This window comes from Myxine glutinosa, chromosome 11 (genome assembly GCF_964187855.1).
Source record: "Myxine glutinosa chromosome 11, kmMyxGlut1.1, whole genome shotgun sequence".
Classification (NCBI taxonomy): domain Eukaryota; kingdom Metazoa; phylum Chordata; class Myxini; order Myxiniformes; family Myxinidae; genus Myxine; species Myxine glutinosa.
The window spans coordinates 94,529,159-94,553,338 of NC_136271.1; the positions used below are offsets into that span (position 1 = coordinate 94,529,159).

At 44.9% G+C, this 24,180-nt stretch overlaps 1 protein-coding gene across 4 annotated transcripts in view; it reads right to left on the minus strand.

Moving 5' to 3' along the window:
- The window catches only part of DOCK4 (dedicator of cytokinesis 4), a 267,843-nt gene that overhangs the window by 67,215 nt on the left and 176,448 nt on the right, over positions 1-24,180 (minus strand). For 3 of the 4 annotated variants that reach the window (XM_078786872.1, XM_078786871.1, XM_068131478.2), the window contains 8 exons: positions 22,766-22,958; positions 16,690-16,817; positions 14,778-14,936; positions 9,834-9,932; positions 9,465-9,559; positions 8,125-8,200; positions 7,867-7,967; positions 4,413-4,471 (listed from right to left, as the gene is read on the minus strand). In XM_078786872.1, the coding sequence (XP_078642998.1) occupies positions 4,413-4,471; positions 7,867-7,967; positions 8,125-8,200; positions 9,465-9,559; positions 9,834-9,932; positions 14,778-14,936; positions 16,690-16,817; positions 22,766-22,958 (910 nt within the window). The remainder of the gene's footprint in view (positions 1-4,412; positions 4,472-7,866; positions 7,968-8,124; positions 8,201-9,464; positions 9,560-9,833; positions 9,933-14,777; positions 14,937-16,689; positions 16,818-22,765; positions 22,959-24,180) is intronic. The other variant, XM_078786873.1, reaches the window with a different exon arrangement.

Here is a 24,180-nt window from a genome sequence, read left to right on the forward strand (position 1 = left end):
TCAATCCCCAACTTCTTTCCTGAAATTCCTAGAAGTGTTCATTTGCTTTATACCGTGTACCCCTCCCTCCTCCCCGGCTCTCTTCCACACATCTACCGATGTCCCTGTTCTCTACTGTTGTTGTGCTTGTGTGCTTCCCTCTCCTCCCTCATCTCCCACTCCCTTCATTGCATGTTTTCATGTTCAATGTGTTCGCTCTTACACGAGCCTCGATTCTGTTTACAAAAAAAAAAGAAAAAAAAGGGAAGCTTAATAAATAGAGATGCAGGGACTACTCTCTCACCTGCAGACAGGTTTGGTGGCCTCGCAGTTTTCTACTGCCTCATATGTGGTCATATCAAACCTCGACATATCAACCATATATTCATGTGGTCTTGCCCCACCTGTCATTTTAGCCACGAGTCTCTCTCAAGCTCTACCCAAGTCGCACACCTCGTTACCATCCACAAACACAGGTAACTACTCACTTTTCACAAATCCAGTCGCATTCTTTCTTCCATGTCCTTTCAACGAACATGTCCTCTGTCTACTTATCCCCTCTGCTCCTTTGACATGCCTGTATACCCCTACACTTATTACGTTTCCTGTCTGTCCGTACTTCGCCCAATTACCTTTTCCCGTGTCTACCAGCTTCCTTCTGTTCCACCGTTGACAGGGCAGCTAATCACCTCTGTCACCAACTCTTACACGAGTCTCAATCGCTGTAAAAATAAATAAATACATTGACACATAAGGCCAGATGTCGGCAAAGCAAAACATTCCCGGATACAGGTCAAATTGCCGTATTATTGAGAAAACATTTCACTTCTATTGTGACGTCACTGCATTCCAGAGAAAATCCATTGCGAAAAAAAACCCCACTATTTGTCGCCAACGGGAACCTTCAATTAATTGCTGCAATCCTACGGACCGGAGTAAAAATACGAGAAAATGGGGGAATGTAACTGTCTTTTCCACCAGAGGAAAATGTCCTGCAGACAATGCTGACCACTAGGGACAATGCTGACCACCGGGGACAATGTCGACCACCAGGGGCAATGTCGACCACCAGGGGCAATGTCAACCACCGGGGACAACGCTCACCACCAGGGACAAGGCTGACCACCGGAGACAACGCTGACCACCAGGGACAATGCTGACCACCGGGGACAATGTCGACCACCAGAGGCAATGTCGACCACCAGGGGGAATGTCAACCACCGGGGACAACGCTGACCACCAGGGACAATGCTGACCACCGGGGACAAGGCTGACCACCGGGGACAATGTCGACCACCAGGGACAACGCTGACCACCGTGGACAAGGCTGACCACCAGGGACAATGCTGACCACCAGGGACAATGCTGACCACCAGGGGCAATGTCGACCACCAGGGGCAATGTCGACCACCAGGGGCAATGTCGACCACCAGGGGCAATGTCGACCACCGGAGACAATGCTGACCACCAGGGACAATGCTGACCACCGGGGACAAGGCTGACCACCGGGGACAAGGCTGACCACTGGGGACAATGTCGACCACCAGGGACAACGCTGACCACCAGGGACAATGCTGACCACCGGGGACAAGGCTGACCACCAGGGACAATGCTGACCACCGGGGACAAGGCTGACCACCGGGGACAAGGCTGACCACTGGGGACAATGCTGACCACTAGGGACAACGGTGACCACCGGGGACAACGCTGACCACCGGAGACAATGCTGACCACCGGGGACAATGTCGACCACCAGGGGCAATGTCGACCACCGGGGACAACGCTGACCACCGGAGACAACGCTGACCACCAGGGGCAATGTCGACCACCAGGGGCAATGTCGACCACCAGGGGCAATGTCGACCACCAGGGGCAATGTCAACCACCGGGGACAACGCTGACCACCGGAGACAACGCTGACCACCGGGGACAATGCTGACCACCGGGGACAAGGCTGACCACCAGGGACAATGCTGACCACCGGGGACAAGGCTGACCACCGGGGACAATGTCGACCACCGGGGACAATGTTGACCACCGGGAACAATGTCGACCACCAAGGGGCAATGTTGACCACCGGGGACAATGCTTACCACCGGGGGACAGTGGTGACCACTCGGGACAGTGTCGACCACCGAGGACAATGTCGACCACTGGGGGCAATGTCGACGACCAAGGACAATGCTCACCACCGGGGACAATGTCGACGACCGGGGGCAATGTCGACGACCGGGGGCAATGTCGACCACCCGGGGACAACGCTGACCACCGGGGACAACGCTGACCAGCGGAAACAATGTCGACTACCAAGGGGCAATGCTGACCACCGGGGACAATGTCGACGACCGGGAACAATGTTGACCACCGGGGACAATGTTAACCACCGGGAGCAATGTCAACCACCGGGGGCTATCTTGACCACCGGGGACAATGCTGACCACCGGGGACAATGTCGGCCACCGGGGACAATGTCGACCACCGGAGACAATTTCGACCACCGGAGGCTATCTTGACCACTGGGAACAATGTCGACCACCGGGGGCAATGCCGACCACCGGAGACAATGTCGACCACGGGGGGCTATCTTGACCACCGGGAACAATGTCGACCACTGGGGACAATGTCGACTACCGGGGGCTATGTCGACCACCGGGGACGTGTAATTTGTTGAACAGCAGCACAGCAGTCCATCATGGTAATCTGTGAATCACTCTGCTCTGTTCTTAACCTACAAACGTTTGATTGGAGTGACCTTTGAGCTAACTTCAACAATTCCCTCTCACCAATTTTTAGAACAAATGATAACTTTTTATGCTCGTGTTTACACGTGTTTAATGCTCGTGTTTACACGTATTTAATGCTCGTGTTTACACGTATTTAATGCTCGTGTTTACACGTATTTAATGCTCGTGTTTACACGTGTTTAATGCTCGTGTTTACACGTGTTTAATGCTCGTGTTTACACGTATTTAATGCTCGTGTTTACACGTATTTAATGCTCGTGTTTACACGTATTTAATGCTCGTGTTTACACGTATTTAATGCTCGTGTTTACACGTATTTAATGCTCGTGTTTACACGTATTTAATGCTCGTGTTTACACGTATTTAATGCTCGTGTTTACACGTATTTAATGCTCGTGTTTACACGTATTTAATGCTCGTGTTTACACGTATTTAATGCTCGTGTTTACACGTATTTAATGCTCGTGTTTACACGTATTTAATGCTCGTGTTTACACGTATTTAATGCTCATGTTTACACGTATTTAATGCTCGTGTTTACACGTATTTAATGCTCGTGTTTACACGTATTTAATGCTCGTGTCTACACGTATTGAATGCTCGTGTTTACACGTATTTAATGCTCGTGTTTACACGTATTTAATGCTCATGTTTACACGTATTTAATGCTCGTGTTTACACGTATTTAATGCTGGTGTTTACATGTATTTAATGCTGGTGTTTACACGTATTTAATGCTCGTGTTTACACGTATTTAATAATCGTGTTTACACGTATTTAATGCTCGTGTTTACACGTATTTAATGCTCGTGTTTACACGTATTTAATGCTCGTGTTTACACGTATTTAATGCTCGTGTTTACACGTATTTAATGCTGGTGTTTACACGTATTTAATGCTCGTGTTTACACGTATTTAATGCTCGTGTTTACACGTATTTAATGCTCGTGTTTACACGTATTTAATGCTCGTGTTTACACGTATTTAATGCTCGTGTTTACACGTATTTAATGCTCGTGTTTACACGTATTTAATGCTCGTGTTCACACGTATTTAATGCTCGTGTTTACACGTATTTATTGCTCGTGTTTACACGTATTTAATGCTCGTGTTTACACGTATTTAATGCTCGTGTTTACTCGTATTTAATGCTCGTGTTTACACGTATTTAATGCTCGTGTTTACACGTATTTAATGCTCGTGTTTACACGTATTTAATGCTCGTGTTTACACGTATTTAATGCTCGTGTTTACACGTATTTAATGCTCGTGTTTACACGTATTTAATGCTCGTGTTTACACGTATTTAATGCTCGTGTTTACACGTATTTAATGCTCGTGTTTACACGTACATCTTCATCGATGTCTGTGGGGAAAAGGACCTCGGTGTGGGCTCGCTCCTTGAAGGAAAGAAGGACACTTTCAGTAGTCTGAAGCACTTTTCCTTGAGAATGTATTTCCTCAGAAAAAATGAAGCTTCCTTGATCGGCAAACCTCTGATATTGTTGCAAGCAAACAATTCAATAATGGATACAAAAACAATCAGCTTTCATTGTTGTTTAAACCATAAAAGGCCCCAACAGGTTTCGGGCACAGAAATGGCGTTTTATTTGTTTTTTTGAATTAAGTCGCAAGTTTTTTGTCCCAATCATTCTCATTCTCCCCAAATTTCCCAAATAAGTTGCTTACCAAGGTTCTGCCACATACTGAAGATCTCGTAGCCCATCATAACCCGCATGTCTCCATACCTGCAAGCAACAATGTCTTTTAGTCCAAGGTAACACTTTTGAGAAGTAAAAATCAACAGTGATTTTGAAATGAAGAAAAAAGAAAAACAATTCCATAACAATAAAAGTAAATCGATGATCCTTTTTAACCCGAGAGTAAAACTATGGTGGTGTTTGAGCTAACAATGTATCAAAAGTTCAAATAAAGTCCAGTCTCAAAATCTTTGCATCTCAAAGTGGAAGTTCACACAAAAAACTTGATATCTGCGATCGCAAAGAGATCGCCAAGGGTAAGCCTCCCCCGGCCTCCCCTTGGCCATCGCCCACGACTTACCCTTGGCCCGCGATCCAATGATGGCCATATTTTTTTCGGACCACCATATCACCTTGACCTTCAACATTTAGGGATTAGAGTGTAAGTTAATAAAAAGTGTCCTCATCTACAAACTATCCATAAAACGCAACATCATTAAAAACCGGAGGAAAATTATTCAAGTTATGGTCAAAAAGGTGTTTTTTGCTAATTAGGTCACAATCCGAAAAAAGTAAGTCAAGGACATGAAACAAATATCAGGTGCACAAAATTCAGCGCAGGTACACTATTATGATGCAACAACATCTTGGAAGGCCAAGCAATCTGAGATTCCACATTGTTAAAATTGAGCAATGACAAAAAAAGTGGGTTTTTTTTTTTCCAGACCACCATTTCACCTTGACCTTTAACCTGAAGGGGTATGATGTAAGTGAAGCATAAATGCACCTTGCTCTGGACAATCTAGAGAGGGTAATTTCCTTCTGATCAGACGAGCTTTAATTGAGTTTTCATGAAAAATGTTAAAATGTCTATAGTTGGGTCCATTTCCTTCTTTTTTTTTTTTTCGCACAGTGATGATGCATACGGCTGCCGAAGCAGTTTCATTGGCAATTGGGCACAATCCGGGAAGGGTCGCCACCCCGACGCACTGAACGATGACAGGCTGAGTCAACCCACCTGGTGTTAATTCGACGATCGACCGGGATTCTAACTCAGGATCCTAGGATCCCAAGCCAGCACCCTAACCGTTAGGCCAACCCCAGGCTAATAGTTGGGTCATGACCTTAAAATTAGGTCAAGGCCAAATAAAAATGTCAACCTCACATACTTTGTATTTCCATTATTGATGCAAAATTTCATTCCAAAAGTCCCAGCCGGCTGCGAGATACAGCTCGGAAATTGGGAGAAAAAAACCCCCAAAAACCGAAATGATGGTTTCGTATTACTGGGGGTGAAAGAGTCTGTGGTGGGGGCACCAATTGTGGAAACAAACCCCACAACAGGTATAAACATCCACCTATCCTCTAGTGGAGGCTTAATAACCTGATTACATATTTTGTGGTTTGAAACAGCATTGGAAAACAAATCGCTAAATTTAATTTGAAACTTCTGTCATTCCAGAAATCATTGAAAATTAAAGTATATTTGTTTGTAGGTTGTGGTTCGTATGCAGCTTGCGGTTGCTGGTTGCATCATTTTTTGGGGGTGCAGCTGCCGCTAATGCAGTTCCCTCTATCACCAGTCAGCTGGTGCTCATTTTGCCGACCTCGGAACGATGACGGGCTGAGTCAACCCACCTGGTGTTGATTCAACGGCATGGCAGGCTTCAAACTCAGGACCCTAATATCTCAAGCAAACCACCTTAACCGTTAAGCCAACACCAGGCTTTTTGTTTGTATAATAATTAGAGAAAGCACAATGCAAAACCACTTTCCAAAAACACGTGCACATATCCAGATGTGCAGGAATGCACAGGTAATGTGTTATTACATTGATCTTAGGTGAAAAGCCAATTGAAACTTGTATATAGGATTTGTGGGTTTGCTGAGTCACGATCTTAAAATATCACAACAAATGACCAACAATAAAATAAGTGGAGAAACGCTATCCTCAATAATACTATCCTCCACCTTTAGAGGCCATTTTTTCCCGCAGAACAGGGGTTGGCCTTTTTTGGGCACCGTGGTCCCCTTTTTGAAGCAATGTTTTATGGCCGGATGCCCTTCCTGCCGACAACCCTGTTAGTCGCCTCTTGCGACACACAGGGAATTACCAGTGAACTGGTACTGAATTTGCCGACCTCGGAGGGATGACAGGCTGGGTCAACCCCCCTGGCGTTAATTCAGCGATCGACCGGGATTCGAACCTAGGATCCTAGGATCCCAAGCCGGCACCCTAACCGCTAAGCCAACACCAGGCATCCTCAATAATACTATCCTCAAAATTAATCATGTGAGGTCGCCTTCACATGCTGCGGCAACTGAATAATGACACGATGCCAGGTGGAGGTACGGGGTTGCAGGAGAGATCTGTGGTTATTGTGAAAATCTGTGGTATTCGTGAAACAAGAAAGGAGGTTAAGTCCCGAGGCCTAACTCTCAACGACAGCAGGCAGGTCGGTGGACTCTCAAACTAGCTTAACTGTAACCACCCTCTCATCCCTCCATACATCCTCAGCCATCCTCCGCTCATCCCAACCACACTGAAGTTACACCTGCTTTTCCAGGAACCCACAAGAATACCCACAATACCCACAAGGAACCCACAAGAACAAGTTACACTCTCATAAGCTAAACTGGACACTCACCTTCATTCATTAATCTCATGTATCTCCCCATTTGCGAAACTAGACACTGGCTCCACATGTATGTCGTCTTGTGCACTTACATCTAAGTCTTCAAAATCATGGCTCATCGCCGGCTTATCGTTTCCTCAATTCCCACTCACAATCTCGTTGACTCTTGCTAACCCCTCCCCTTTTCCTCGCTGCCCCTCCCCTTTTCCTCTCTGCCCTCCCCATTTCATCTCTGGCCCTCCCCTTTTCCTCTCTACCACTCCCCTTTTCCTCTCTACCACTCCCCTTTTCTTCTCTGCCCCTCCCCTTTTCCTCTCTGCCACTCCCCTTTTCTTCTCTGCCCCTCCACTTTTCCTCTTTTTCTTCTCTGCACCTCCCCTTTTCCTCTCTGCCACTCCCCTTTTCTTCTCTGCCCCTCCACTTTTCCTCTCTACCACTCCCATTTTCCTCTCTGCCACTCCCCCTTTCTTCTCTGCCCCTCCACTTTTCCTCTCTACCACTCCCCTTTCCCTCTCTGCCCCTCCCCTTTTCCTAACTGCCACTCCCCCTGTTCTATCTGCCCCCCCCTTTCCTCTCTGCCCCTCCCCCTTTCCTCTCTGCCCCTCCCCTTTTCCTCCCTGCCCCTCCCCTTTTCCTATCTGCCCCTCCCCTTTTCCTCTCTGCCACTCCCCTTCCTATACTGTAATGTGTTTGTGTGTTTTTGTCTGCCTGCTCTGCCTTGCTCCTCTGTTAACTTGCCACCACTCATCTTCATTCAGCTTCGCCAAGAGCTTTAAAAAATTAATATATAAACCCACACACACTGACCGGTCAAGCATTTTCTTCCTCTTAGCAGGGGAGAACTTCTCCAACTGCAGACTTGGTTGGTTTATGAACATCACCGCCAAGGTGAAGTAAGAGCTCCACACCTGAGGGGAGCAAAGAATAGAGTAGGCATTTTCTGCAGTTGTAGAAACACAAAGTACAGCAAGCTTTGCAAATTTGGAACACCTCAAGATCATCGCAGGAACTTTTTGTTTTCTCACAACACTGTAAATCATAGCAGCAATTACAGCTTTGACCTACCTTAAAGTCGAAGCTGTCGTTGACGAAATGTGTGTGCAGAGCTGATGACAGATATTGCATTGTGGTAATAATGACACTAGGAGAAAAAAAAGGGAAGAGTGAACAGAAGTGTGATACGGAAATGGAATGAGTGGATTGAGATCTGTTTGGAGAATCACAACTTCTGAAAATAAAAGCAGACAAGTCAGGAGACGACGATGGTTCACGAGCGAACGGTATTCAATGACAAAGGTCAAAACCGACATTGAAAATATATAAATAGGAATGTATTATCTGTTATGAGACTAGTTAGCTACACAATACTGAAAATTCGGTTAGATTCCGACAACTTTGAAAATTTGACCTTTGTGACCTTGAAATGTCAAAACGAAGTTTACTGACCTTGAAATGAGATAGAAAATAGTGTATAATCAGTTATGAGGTTAGTTAGCTACACAATACCGAAAATTCGGTTGGATTCCGACAACTTTGAAAATTTGACCTTTGTGACCTTCAAAGGTCAAAGATTCTGAAATTTCTTGGAAAACTTGTATTTCGTGATTTATGTGATAATATAAAAACATGTACGACATTTCACCCTATCAGGAAGCAAACAATGTAATAAAACCATCAAAAACCTACTTTTCTAAATTTTGTGACCTTGTGACCTTGACCTTCGGGCGAAAATGAAAAATCGAGCTCCATGGGGCTAGACACGTGACATTGGCCTAACCAAATATCGAAACCCCCTGTCAGATTCCACCAAACCCCTCGGAGACGATGTGGCTTGAACTCGATTACCCCATAAAAAGACATCTTTTTCGGGCGTGGCTCCGCCCACAATGGGCGCAATACGCCCACTCGAGGCAGGACACAACTAGATCATGATATCAACCTCCCACCCAACTTTCATCAAGATCAGATGATATCATCGGGTAGTTATGCTGCGGACAGACAGACAGACAGACAGACACACACACACACACACACACACACACACACACACACACACACACACACACACACACACACACACACACACACACACACACATATTTATATATATGTACACACACACACACACACATTTATATATATGTACACACACACACACACACACACACACACACACACACACACACACACACACACACACACACACACACACACACACACACACACACAATTACATATATATTTATATATATATGTACATACACATACACACGCGTGCTTGAGCATCACATGACTGCATTTTTCAGCAACGAAGGATCGAGATCATTTATTGAATGAAGTTTGGTTTTGTTCCGAGCGTAATTATGGTCAAACATCAGCAGACACGACCGAGGGAAGGATCTTACTTGTTGGTGACGGTCCGCATCGCCATCCAATCTCGTGGATAAATATCCGTTTGCAGCAGGAATTGGAACACCCTGAAAATCTGCTGCAGGAATTCCTGCATCCGCAAGGTCGGGTATATTACAGGGGACCGGGAAACCGATTTACTGCAGCACCTCAAGTGGATTTAGGGCTGCCCTAAATGCACCTGAACAAGATGGCGACATCATCTGGCCACATTCCCCTTCCGCTCTCCCAATCACGTTTCTCCTACGTCACATATTCTTCAAAATTGTCTTCGTCCTAAATGTCATAGGAATCCTTCAGGTCGGATTACGAGATGTATTAATCTCCTTTGACCTCAATTGGCCGGGAAGTCGGAGGTAACTTACCCTGAGATGCTCGCGGTTGCTGAAGCTTTCCAGCAGTTGCTGGAAATGAGTGTCAGCCATTTGTCTCAGCAGGGACAGCAGACACGACACATATTCACCCTATAGTGAAAAGGTTCATTCCGTTACGTGGCTTATCAGGGACGAACCAAAAACAACACGTTAAAATGCGCCGTGCAGTCAGGTTCCACCTGGTTTTAAGCCCAAGCAGCGAAGGATTCATGGACGAGCCTTTCATAACCAATTTGTTCCGTGAATGACGAGTGACGACTTCAAAATAACAAAAGGGTTTTTTTTTTCGTTTTTTTTGTGTACAAGATCGAGGCTCGTGAAAGAGCTAACATCAATCACAAAAAAAAACAAAAAAAAAAACCCCACTAAACAAATCATAAAGGGAGCGGGAGACAAGATGGGGAGAGAGAGGGAAGCACGCAAGTACAAGAGCAGAGAACAGGGACATCGGGAGATCTGTGGGAGGGAGAGGGCTTGGGAAGGGGGAGGTGAGAAAGGTATAAAACACAAGGACACTGCTAGAACTTCCAGGAAAGTAGTTTGTATTTCAAAAAACACTTGCCCCACAACTACATATACATATGGCTACCTGGGCCGTTGCCTCACAACGAGCACGATTAACCAGGTGTCCGATTTCTCTCAAGGTGTTTTAGCTTCTGCTTAAGTGATCCTCACGACAAACATCACATCACAAACATCCATGCACTAAACTTCCTCACCGGATACCGTTTTGTACGTAAAAAGCACTTAAGGTATATCCGGCAATTTACTCTTGGCCATTAGTTTTTTAATCGATGGACGTGCGGAAGAGACTCGTCGTGCCCGAGTCCAGGCAGACGGCTGGCGACGATGTGCAAGTGCAAGCACCGCTTGGTGGGAAGAGGAAGCGAAGAAGGAGGGCAACAAAAGAAACCGCTGCCTAGATCAGCGTCTCCAGGGCAATGCGGGAGGAAAACATACGCGAGAAAACTTTCCGTCTCCAAGTCGGGTTTCTTTACTATCCACTGGCCTCGACGATCAGACACCACTCAAAAAACGAAATGCACTCACTCGGCACTCAAAATAGCACTCTAACCCAAGTCTGGCTCCGAGCTAAAGCAAGGTAACTCGATATCTCGTACTTCTATGGTGCAGATTTTGGCCAAGTAAACTTAAAGCCCAATGGCCTTGCTCGTGCTAGACGTACGCTAAATAAACGAAATAAAAGAAAGTCTGAATAAACAATGGGTAGGGCACCCGATTTCATCGTCATGAGCACATTACCTGTACGAGCAACGGTACCTGCCCTATGGGCGGGGCTTCAATTGGGAGGCCCAAATGAAAAAGCAAAATATCAGAAATTGAAGGCTTTATATTTTTATTTTAAACGATTTATATGAATATCCGTTAAATCACATCACACGCAAATCATCAAAATCTAAACAGTATTTGTAGAATTTGAATAAAAGTCACATCGCTGTTCATATCGGTAAATATTATTCCATCGTGTTTGGAAAAAACACGAAAATTGGGAAAAAAAATTGAAAAAACAATATGGCCTATTTTACTCCTGGGGGTCCCAGGAATACCCACCCAAAATTTCGTTGCGATCGGTTCAGCCGTTTTTGCGGTACCCGGGAACAGACGGACAGACATTTGGTGAATTATAGTAAGATGGCGATTGCGTCACTGCCCTATAGTGACAGGGTGATTGCGCCGGCCACCCAATAGAGACACCCAATAGTACCCTTTCTCACCTGGTACCATTTTTATTTTGCAGCAACAGCAGGAACCCTTTAAAGTTTAAAACCTTCACTCTTTCATTCCCCTTTTCTCCCGCCTCTGGAACAAACTCCCCCACTCCCTTCAATCCCACTCCTCCCTCCAGGTCTTTAAAACAGCTGTTCACCACCATCTCTTATCTTCCCCCCATCAAAAACCTTGATCTTTTCTACCCCCATTAGTACACCCCAAATTCACCTCTTTCAATCTCCAATTTCTTTCCTGAAATTCCTAGTTGTGTCAATTTGTTTTATACCGTGTACCCCTTCAATTACAATGAATAAAAAATAATAAAAGTGTGACACCCACGGACGGAGAAACGCACGCATGTTCGGGGCCTTTTATAGTATAGATAAAATAGTCCGGAATAATAGCTTGGACCTGCGTAACGTCCATTCCTTCGTAAAAGCCCTGTTTGAGAGAATGCCAGCATAGTTATTTGGGCGGTGTATAGACAACAGACCTATAGCTTGGTGTTGGCTTGGCGGTTAGGGTGCCGGCTTGGGATCCTGGGTTCGAATCCCGGTCGATTGCTGAATTAACGCCAGGGGGGTTGACTCAGCCTATCATCCTTCCGAGGTCGGCAAATTGAGTACCAGCTCACTGGTAATTCCCTGTGTGTCGCAAGAGGCGACTAACAGGGTTGGTGGCAGGAAGGGCATCCGGCCGTAAAACATCGCTTCAAAAAAGGGACCACGGTGCCCAAAAAATGCCAACCCCCGCTCTGCGAGGAAAAATGACCTCTAAAGGTGTAGTGGTATAGACAACAGACCGCTCCCTCAATCGCTGAGGCCTATCTTCACAAGGCCGGTGACACATATCAGCTCAAAATCCATTTAACTGTCGCTTTGGTCGTTTTACACTTAAAGGAAAACTTTAAGGGACGCATGGCGATTGTGAACATGACAGCTCCAATGAGTTATTCGACTTCGCAAGGCAGCAAGCACCAAGATGGTGGCTGTAGTATTGAAATTGTGGGTGGAGCCAGGCGAAATGTCCAACCAATGGGTGCAGCTCGGATGGATGCACGCACACACTGCTCCTTTTATTTTATAGAAATTGTGGGTGGAGCCAGGCGAAATGTCCAACCAATGGGTGCAGCTCGGATAAATGCACGCACACACTGCTCCTTTTATTTTATAGAAATTGTGGGTGGAGCCAGGCGAAATGTCCAACCAATGGGTGCAGCTCGGATGGATGCACGCACACACTGCTCCTTTTATTTTATAGAAATTGTGGGTGGAGCCAGGCGAAATGTCCAACCAATGGGTGCAGCTCGGATAAATGCACGCACACATGGCTCCTTTTATAGTATAGAAATTGTGGGTGGAGCCAGGCGAAATGCCCAACCAATGGGTGCAGCTCGGATGGATGCACGCACACACTGCTCCTTTTATTTTATAGAAATTGTGGGTGGAGCCAGGCGAAATGTCCAACCAATGGGTGCAGCTCGGATAAATGCACGCACACACGGCTCCTTTTATAGTATAGAAATTGTGGGTGGAGCCAGGCGAAATGTCCAACCAATGGGTGCAGCTCGGATGGATGCACGCACACACGGCTCCTTTTATTTTATAGAAATTGTGGGTGGAGCCAGGCGAAATGCCCAACCAATGGGTGTAGCTCGGATGAATGCATGCACACACTGCTCCTTTTATTTTATAGAAATTGTGGGTGGAGCCAGGCAAAATGTCCAACCAATGGGTGCAGCTCGGATAAATGCACGCACACACGGCTCTTTTTATAGTATAGAAATTGTGGGTGGAGCCAGGCGAAATGTCCAACCAATGGGTGCAGCTCGGATGGATGCACGCACACACGGCTCCTTTTATAGTATAGAAATTGTGGGTGGAGCCAGGCGAAATGTCCAACCAATGGGTGCAGCTCGGATGGATGCACGCACACACGGCTCCTTTTATAGTATAGAAATTGTGGGTGGAGCCAGGCGAAATGTCCAACCAATGGGTGCAGCTCGGATGGATGCACGCACACACGGCTCCTTTTATAGTATAGAAATTGTGGGTGGAGCCAGGCGAAATGTCCAACCAATGGGTGCAGCTCGGATGGATGCACGCACACACGGCTCCTTTTATAGTATAGAAATTGTGGGTGGAGCCAGGCGAAATGTCCAACCAATGGGTGCAGCTCGGATGGATGCACGCACACACTGCTCCTTTTATAGTACTAGGGCATGCCCGTACTATATCTATATCTAAAATTATATCCCCCCCCTCTATTTACATGAAATGGTTTGGTCCAAAGCGAACGGCTTGCGAGTACGGTGACAATCCCCCCCCTCTATTTACATGCAATGGTTTGGTCCAAAGCGAACGGCTTCCGGAGTTTGGTAAAGAAATCGCCATCGCGTGCACAAACGCGCAGGAAAGCGAATGAATCGCAAATTCGTTTTTATTAGTTGTAAAACATAGCTTAACGCCAACATAGTTTGCAAACGTGAAATAAATGAATACGCTCTCAAATGTGCCATCCGAGGCAGAGTGTGCCCGCCACGTTCGGCACACGCGATCGTTCGCTGCTCTCTGATTGGTTGAATCGTTTTTTGGACATAGCTCGGTAAGTAATTGTCCGATTAATATGAAACCTTGAAAAGGCACATCCTCGGGTCCCCAGCAATATACCTGGCAAGTTAAAAGTATATCGGACCCGTGGTTGTCGAGAAACAGCGGTCACAGACAAACAAACGTACAGACAGACAGAGATTACTGGAATTATAGATAGATAGAAATTGCCAACAAGCTCAATAGTGTTTGGTCACTGGGCCGCCATGTTTGTTACAACGGAGAAAGTAAGCGGACGAGTCAGCACCATCTACCAGCTCGTGGAATCTTCATAACAAATTGATCTTTATGTCAAAAATATTGAACATAATTGTCCAAACATCAATGAAAGACATCCTGGATTTTTACCTTTGAAACTCATGGAAAACTTATGAATGTTGATACGAATGTTGATAAGTGCAAACACTTTGCCAGGTACTGGAAATATAATCCTCTGTTAAACATTTTCTTTGAACGTCTGTCTGTCCGCAGCGTAGTTTCTTGGATATTAACGAACAACAGACATGTTATTTCGTTGTCATGAGCGCTTCAGTTAAAAACTTTCATTGAAATGTAAAGGTACGCGTGCTCCCAATAACACTTTGAATAATCATACCACGATATTGGTGGCTTCATGCGAAGCACGATGGGTCGCTGACGAACGTGAACGGCCAAGGAGTTCCACCAGGATGCAGACCAGAACCTCAGGGAGAGTAGCTGCCAAGAGGTCCAACTCATCTGACACAGGAAGCAAGGCCTGGTGGGACACGGTTAGCTGAAGAATAAAGGAGCAGGTGAGCCAGGTAAGTCTGAAGTAATGGCTATGAAAGTGTTTTTCTCAAAAGTGTAAGTTTCCCAACTCCTCTCAATACGCGACTTTCGAAATGACGCATTAATGCTACCGAGGCCGTTCGCGCATGCGCTGACTGTGTGCGTCTTTTCAGTGATCTGTTTCTACTCGTCCAGGCACCTTTAACCTGCCGTTGCTGGCGTGAAATATTTAAGTGAAAGTCTTTTTAACATATTTTCAGCATTTATGAGAGTGGCAATGTCAAAACGATTAACCATAATTGTTGTGTTCCTGGACGCAAATCGGAATCATGAGAATATAGGAAATACGAGAGAAACCAGTGGATGATATGGAGAGGTGTTGATTTCCTATAATTTCAAGTAAATACAAGTGAGTGGCCGCAGTGTATATACTGTATTAAACACACTTGTACACAAATATATACACCTGAACAAATACACACACACACACACACACACTCACATAATATAATTATAATGATGGTAATTGGTCTGCTCTCTGCTTGCTCTCCCTTCTCACCTGTCGAGTACGAGGCAGAGCTCAACATCGCCTGTCTACTCGTGTCCAGGGGCTCTCGACCTGCACACCTGGAGCTCACGTCTGGCCGCTCTGTGGACTGCCGAGACGGAACCCACTCATATACATTGACGTGTACAAGGGTCGTGGTCGTGACGCTCTAGGTTCATCCATTGGTCTGTTAGGTGTTTATCTATTTCCTAAATATCGTTCTCGTAAATATTTACTCATTCGGCACATTCTTCATCCGGGTGTGTTGATGCCCAGATTCTGCATCGAGCCGGCTATTCGCAAAGCAACTGTTTCGCCGGTTTGAAACTCATCACCTGACTCGTTATTAACAGTTCCAGGAAGTGAAGAGGTTACACCTGTAAATGCGACAGTAGTAAAAAAAACAAAAAACACGAAAAAGAGTAATCAGAGATTGCAAACCCTCGCCAGGATGTATTTTCAGTGCTTTTTAAGGCTTTTGTGTTAAAACAAATATGGCGACCGAACCACGTGACCGATGACGTCATCATTATTTGTTTTCTAAACTAATTTATTCGTAGATTATGCTCAAGAAATTTCATCTTGATCGGATGAAGTTTTGTACTTGTCAAATTATGATGTCATAATGGAGGCATCTATGACGTCATAATGGAGGCATCTATGACGTCATAATGGAGGCATCTATGACGTCATAATGGAGGCATCTATGACGTCATAATGGAGGCATCTATGACGTCATAATGGAGGCATCTATGACATCATTAACATATTTTATTCCCCATGGAGAGTTCTTTACAATGAGCCATGTCTCAATTTATTCTATTCAGCGCTTTCCGAGATAGAGGTGCAAAGTTTTTCGGTTTTTCCAATATGGCGGCCGAACCACGTGACCTATGACGTCATAATTATCATTTAAAAAATTCTGCAGGTGGAGTTGCACCTATGGTGAAAATTTCCTGTCAATCGGACCAACGGTTGCAGAGAAAATCATATTTATTCTGTGCGGACAAACAAACAAACGGACTCCAGTGCAATACCCTCTCCTCAGGCGAGGGTAACAATGCTCTAATATTTGCTCCATTAACAGGCCAGGATGTTTGGATTAAAGAAGTGACAAAAAGTGGAATTACTGCAAGCCACCTGACTCATGGTTATAGCAAGATTTCAAATAAATTTGCCAACCAGGTCGCACGAAAAAGAATGTACAAACCGTGGAATCTCGTTTGATGATGGAGAAGAGAGTTCCAAGTATGGAGGCACACAGAGGTAGCTCTTGCTGATGTTGCAGGTGAGAGTGAAGATAACGCAGCACAACAGGAAGTAGAATCCTTCTAGCTTCTGTCGGAGACAGCGGGCAAATTAAAAAGGAGATATTCATTAATAACATCCTGTGGCCTATTTTATGGTGATTTATATAAATTTTGTTTGAGGAAATTAAGTGTTCATGTACACCCTCTCATCCCTCACATCCTGACAGAGCAATGGGATTTCTGACAGAAAGCAGCAGAAATGGAGCACGGCTGTCAAAATGGGTCACCAAAGATAGATGAAAAAATAAGAAAGAACGAGAGAAGAAAAGACAACGAGGTCGACAAAACATTCACTTTGCATATCGTCATAATGGTCCACAATGGTCCACCGATACACATCGTCATAATGGTCCACAATGGTCCACCGATACGCATCGTCATAATGGTCCAATGGTCCACTGATACACATCAGCATAATGGTCCATAATGGTCCACTGATACACATCGTCATAATGGTCCAATGATACACACCATCATAATGGTCCACGGATACACATCAGCATAATGGTCCACCGATACGCATCGTCATAATGGTCCATAATGGTCCACTGATACGCATCGTCATAATGGTCCATAATGGTCCACTGATACGCATCGTCATAATGGTCCATAATGGTCCACTGATACGCATCGTCATAATGGTCCATAATGGTCCACTGATACGCATCGTCATAATGGTCCATAATGGTCCACCGATACGCATGGTCATAATGGTCCATAATGGTCCACTGATACGCATCATCATAATGGTCCATAATGGTCCACTCATACGCATCGTCATAATGGTCCATAATGGTCCACCGATACGCATCGTCATAATGGCCCATAATGGTCCACTGATACGCATCGTCATAATGGTCCACTGATACGCATCGTCATAATGGTCCATAATGGTCCACTGATACACATCGTCATAATGGTCCATAATGGTCCACTGATACGCATCATCATAATGGTCCACCGATACACATTGTCATAATGGTCCATAATGGTCCACTGATACGCATCATCATAATGGTCCATAATGGTCCACTGATACACATCGTTATAATGGTCCATAATGGTCCACTGATACACATCGTCATAATGGTCTATAATGGTCCACTGATACACATCGTCATAATGGTCCACTGATACGCATCATCATAATGGTCCATAATGGTCCACTGATACACATCGTCATAATGGTCCAATGATACACATAGTCATAATGGTCTAATGATACACATAGTCATAATGGTCCACTGATACACATCGTCATAATGGTCCAATGATACACACCATCATAATGGTCCAATGATACACATCGTCATAATGGTCCAATGATACACACCATCATAATGGTCCAATGATACACATCATCATAATGGTCCACTGATACACATCGTCATAATGGTCCAATGATACACATCATCATAATGGTCCACTGATACACATCGTCATAATGGTCCAATGATACACACCATCATAATGGTCCAATGAGACACACCATCATAATGGTCCAATGATACACATCGTCATAATGGTCCATAATGGTCCAATGATACACATCGTCATAATGGTCCAATGATACACATCGTCATAATGGTCCAATGATACACACCATCATAATGGTCCAATGAGACACACCATCATAATGGTCCAATGATACACATCGTCATAATGGTCCATAATGGTCCAATGATACACATCGTCATAATGGTCCAATGATACACATCGTCATAATGGTCCACTGATACACACCATCATAATGGTCCACTGATACACATCGTCATAATGGTCCAATGATACACACCGTCATAATGGTCCACTGATACACATCGTCATAATGGTCCAATGATACACACCATCATAATGGTCCACTGATACACATCGTCATAATGGTCCAATGATACACACCATCATAATGGTCCACTGATACACATCGTCATAATGGTCCAATGATACACACCGTCATAATGGTCCACTGATACACATCGTCATAATGGTCCAATGATACACATCGTCATAATGGTCCAATGATACACACCATCATAATGGTCCAATTAAACACATCGTCATAATGGTCCAATGATACACACCGTCATAATGGTCCATAATGGTCCACTGATACACATCGTCATAATGGTCCAACGATGAAGAATTAAAACAATAACAGTTCTGACATGATTTGGCTTCCACAATTAATCACATGCTAAAGGAGAATTAAATTCATATGCAGATTAAACGACTATACTATACTATACTGTACTATACTATACTATACTATACTATACTATACTATACTATACTATACTATACTATACTATACTATCTATCTATAATTCCAGTAATCTCTGTACGTTTGTACGTTTGTACGTCTGTTTGTCTGTGACCGCTGTTTCTCGACAACCACGGGTCCGATATACTTTTAACTTGCCAGGTATATTGCTGGGGACCCGAGGATGTGCCTTTTCAAGGTTTCATATTAATCGGACAATTACTTACCGAGCTATGTCCAAAAAACGATTCAACCAATCAGAGAGCAGCGAACTAGCGCGTGTGCCGAACGTGGCGGACACACTCTGCCTCGGATGGCACATTTGAGAGCGTATTCATTTATTTCACGTTTGCAAACTATGTTGGCGTTAAACTATGTTTTAAAACTAATATAAAACTAATAAAAACGAATTTGCGATTCAATCGCTTTCCTGCGCGTTTGTGCACGCGATGGCGATTTCTTTACCAAACTCCGGAAGCCGTTCGCTTTGGACCAAACCATTTCATGTAAATAGAGGGGGGGGATATAATTTTAGATATAGATATAGTACGGGCAATGCCCTAGTACAGTACAATGATGCCAAGCAACTAGCAGAGTTATTGTTCTTAATTAGACCTCCATATCCCGACAGGATGGCAGATGTCTCCGAGTCGTCTCATCTCAGTTCGATTCTTGGCCCGAATATAACCTGTCAGATTGGTACTTTGTGGGACGTTACACCATGACGTGGGTCATTCAGATTGGTACTTTGTGGGACGTTACACCATGAAGTGGGTCAATCAGATTAGTACTTCGTGGGACGTTACACCATGAAGTGGGTCATTCAGATCGGTACTTCGTGGGACGTTACACCATGAAGTGGGTCATTTAGATTGGTACTTCATGGGACGTTACACCATGAAGTGTGTCATTCAGATTGGTACTTCGTGGGACGTTACACCATGAAGTGGGTCAATCAGATTGGTACTTCGTGGGACGTTACACCATGAAGTGGGTCATTCAGATTGGTACTTCGTGGGACGTTACACCATGAAGTGGGTCAATCAGATTGGTACTTTGTGGGACGTTACATCATGACGTGGGTCAATCAGATTGGTACTTTGTGGGACGTTACACCATGAAGTGGGTCATTCAGATTGGTACTTTGTGGGACGTTACACCATGAAGTGGGTCAATCAGATTGGTACTTTGTGGGACGTTACACCATGAAGTGGGTCAATCAGATTGGTACTTTGTGGGACGTTACACCATGAAGTGGGTCAATCAGATTGGTACTTTGTGGGACGTTACACCATGAAGTGGGTCATTCAGATTGGTACTTTGTGGGACGTTACACCATGAAGTGGGTCAATCAGATTGGTACTTTGTGGGACGTTACACCATGAAGTGGGTCAATCAGATTGGTACTTTGTGGGACGTTACACCATGAAGTGGGTCAATCAGATTGGTACTTTGTGGAACGTTACATCATGACGTGGGTCAATCAGATTGGTACTTTGTGGGACGTTACACCATGAAGTGGGTCATTCAGATCGGTACTTCGTGGGACGTTACTCCATGAAGCGGGTCATTCAGATTGGTACTTTGTGGGACGTTACACCATGAAGTGGGTCATTCAGATTGGTACTTCGTGGGACGTTACACCATGAAGCGGGTCATTCAGATTGGTACTTCATGGGACGTTACACCATGAAGTGGGTCAATCAGATTAGTACTTCGTGGGACGTTACACCATGAAGTGGGTCATTCAGATCGGTACTTCGTGGGACGTTACACCATGAAGTGGGTCATTCAGATTGGTACTTCATGGGACGTTACACCATGAAGTGTGTCATTCAGATTGGTACTTCGTGGGACGTTACACCATGAAGTGGGTCAATCAGATTGGTACTTCGTGGGACGTTACACCATGAAGTGGGTCATTCAGATCGGTACTTCGTGGGACGTTACACCATGAAGTGGGTCATTCAGATTGGTACTTCATGGGACGTTACACCATGAAGTGGGTCATTCAGATTGGTACTTCATGGGACGTTACACCATGAAGTGGTTCAATCAGATTGGTACTTCGTGGGACGTTACACCATGAAGTGGGTCATTCAGATTGGTACTTCGTGGGACGTTACACCATGAAGTGGGTCATTCAGATCGGTACTTCGTGGAACGTTACACCATGAAGTGGGTCATTCAGATCGGTACTTCGTGGGACGTTACACCATGAAGTGGGTCATTCAGATCGGTACTTCGTGGGACGTTACACCATGAAGTGGGTCATTCAGATCGGTACTTCGTGGAACGTTACACCATGAAATGGGTCATTCAGATCGGTACTTCGTGGGACGTTACACCATGAAATGGGTCATTCAGATCGGTACTTCGTGGGACGTTACACCATGAAGTGGGTCATTCAGATCGGTACTTCGTGGGACGTTACACCATGAAGTGGGTCATTCAGATCGGTACTTCGTGGGATGTTACACCATGAAGTGGGTCATTCAGATCGGTACTTCGTGGGACGTTACACCATGAAGTGGGTCATTCAGATCGGTACTTCGTGGGACGTTACACCATGAAGTGGGTCATTCAGATCGGTACTTCGTGGGATGTTACACCATGAAGTGGGTCATTCAGATCGGTACTTCGTGGGACGTTACACCATGAAGTGGGTCATTCAGATCGGTACTTCGTGGGATGTTACACCATGAAGTGGGTCATTCAGATCGGTACTTCGTGGGATGTTACACCATGAAGTGGGTCATTCAGATCGGTACTTCGTGGGACGTTACACCATGAAGTGGGTCATTCAGATCGGTACTTCGTGGGACGTTACACCATGAAGTGGGTCATTCAGATCGGTACTTCGTGGGACGTTACACCATGAAGTGGGTCATTCCTCGGATGGACGTCTCATGTGCTCTCACTAGTTGGTGGATGTTAAAGATCCCAAAGATCGTAAAGAGTGTGCAAATTATTGCCGGCACCCTAAGCAAATCACAAATACCTGCCCAAACCTTACCTGGGCACACCCCACATAAATGATACTACGTGGGGGCCGAATCCACAGTTGACTCCGAACTCAATGTGCATAAAATACAACATTATCGAAACGAAGAACATTCCAGGGTTCATTCCTTTAAATCACAATGAGTGCTCGTCCTCACTCTCACATTAAAATGCATCTCTTCCACATAGAAGAGTTGATAATTCTCCACTACATCCCCTGTTTTATTTCGCTATAAAATGGTAATTATTTGTTTATTTTGACCCAATCAGTCACCCCATGGAATGGCATCCTTTGAAATCCAAAATGACGCCTCCACAAGTACCAAAGTCACAAAATGGACTTTGCAAATTCGGTCTTAAGGGAGGAATCGTTCCTGCAAATCCTAAGTTGAGCGAAGACTTCCGTTTCCCTTTCTCCATTGTGTCCAGCCATTGCTGCCAGATATTCCTCCCAGCAGTCGTTGCGTTTCTGGTGCTATTGGGATAGAACTTGTGTTTTGGGCTTAGAAAGGTGGGGAAAAAACTTATTGACTCTCCCTTATACGATTTGCAACTCCTTAGGGAATGCGTTAGTCACCGAGCTATTCCGATGTTAGACAATAACACCAACGGACGTCACCATCATCTCAGGAGGACAGCACACATCTGCTTCACCAACTGTGCAATCTGCTGTTTTCACCATTAATATACAGCAGGGAAATTGAGTGACGAACCGGGACAGGCGAAGAGCTGGCTCTGCACGGTCTGTCCAACGCACTGGAGCTGTGCGCCGCGTAACACCTGCGCCACGTGCAGCAGGCCTGGCAAACTTCCCAGAGTGTCCCGCACCAGGCCCGCGACCTCTCGTGGCCCCAGCAGCCGCATTAGCTCACCGTACACTCCTGGGAAAGATCCTAGGAAGGCTGCCTGGAAAAGGAGCACATGGTGACCATTTACGACCAATTCGATTTGGCCCTGCCGTGGTAGAGAATAACTATTACCAGCAATTATACAGTATTTTGAAAATTCAAGATCATACACTATCATGCATGTTCGTTTTTACCATAGGAATACGAGAGTTAAAACAAGGCCATGCTCTGCTAGCCGTGAGGGAACTGTGGTCTCGCCTCCCAGAAAATGCGCATTCAAATCCAGATAAAGGCAAAAAATATTCAAGATTTGGAGTCCAAGCTTCCGGATGCCATGCTAATCTCAGAATTACAACATCATTACTGGCTTGTCAGCAAATGTCCATCTGCCCTGCCTGGTTCGGACAACATGTGACCCAAGTATGTACACGTACACACACACCCACACCCAATGCCCCCAAGACAAGTTGGAAGGGCACTAAAATGTTACCGATTAAAATAAAATAGACACTGATAAAATTCCCGAAAACCGTTTTTTTTTTTTAAACGAAGGAAATTAAATAAAACCCACCGCATCATGGATTCCATTTTTGAAATAAAATATATAAAAACTCCCTTTAACCATTACACTTTCACGAGCCTCGATTCAGTATACAAAAAAAAAAAAAAAAAAAAAAAAAAAAATGTATTAACGACATTTCACCGATTTACGTACTCCATTCAAAATAGTACATCTTTCTGGTTTAAATCTGTATTTTCATATTGGAGGCCTGACCAACTTTTGTGACATTCGGTCTTGGCAGCTCCAACTCGAGCGAAAATGAGGCAGATGCTCTCGGAATCATCTCACATGCTCGTGGGGTTCAGACTACGCTGCTACAAAGTAGGATGAATAACTACTCATAGTTAGGCAAGTATCGACCTGCGTCGGCGGACAGGTAGATCAATTATATAGATGGAATAAACAGGACGTTAATCACAGTGCGAAGCAAAGAGAAGCTCATGTTTTGTACGTTAATGCTTCGTCGAAGCAAAATGCCTAATAGGCCTTTGTTGGACCTTTTGCTCAGACGAAGGGTTAACGCCCCAAAACGTAAGCTTCTCCACACTTCCCATTGTGGTTACAACAACAACAACATGCATTTTAAAGGCCATTTTCCCTGCTAGCGCGGGGGTTAGCCTTGCGGTCCCCATGACAATCTTCTCCATTTTGCCCTATTTTCTGCATCTCTCCTTGTTAACCCCCTTGCCCGCATTTCTTCTTCCACCATCTTTAGCCA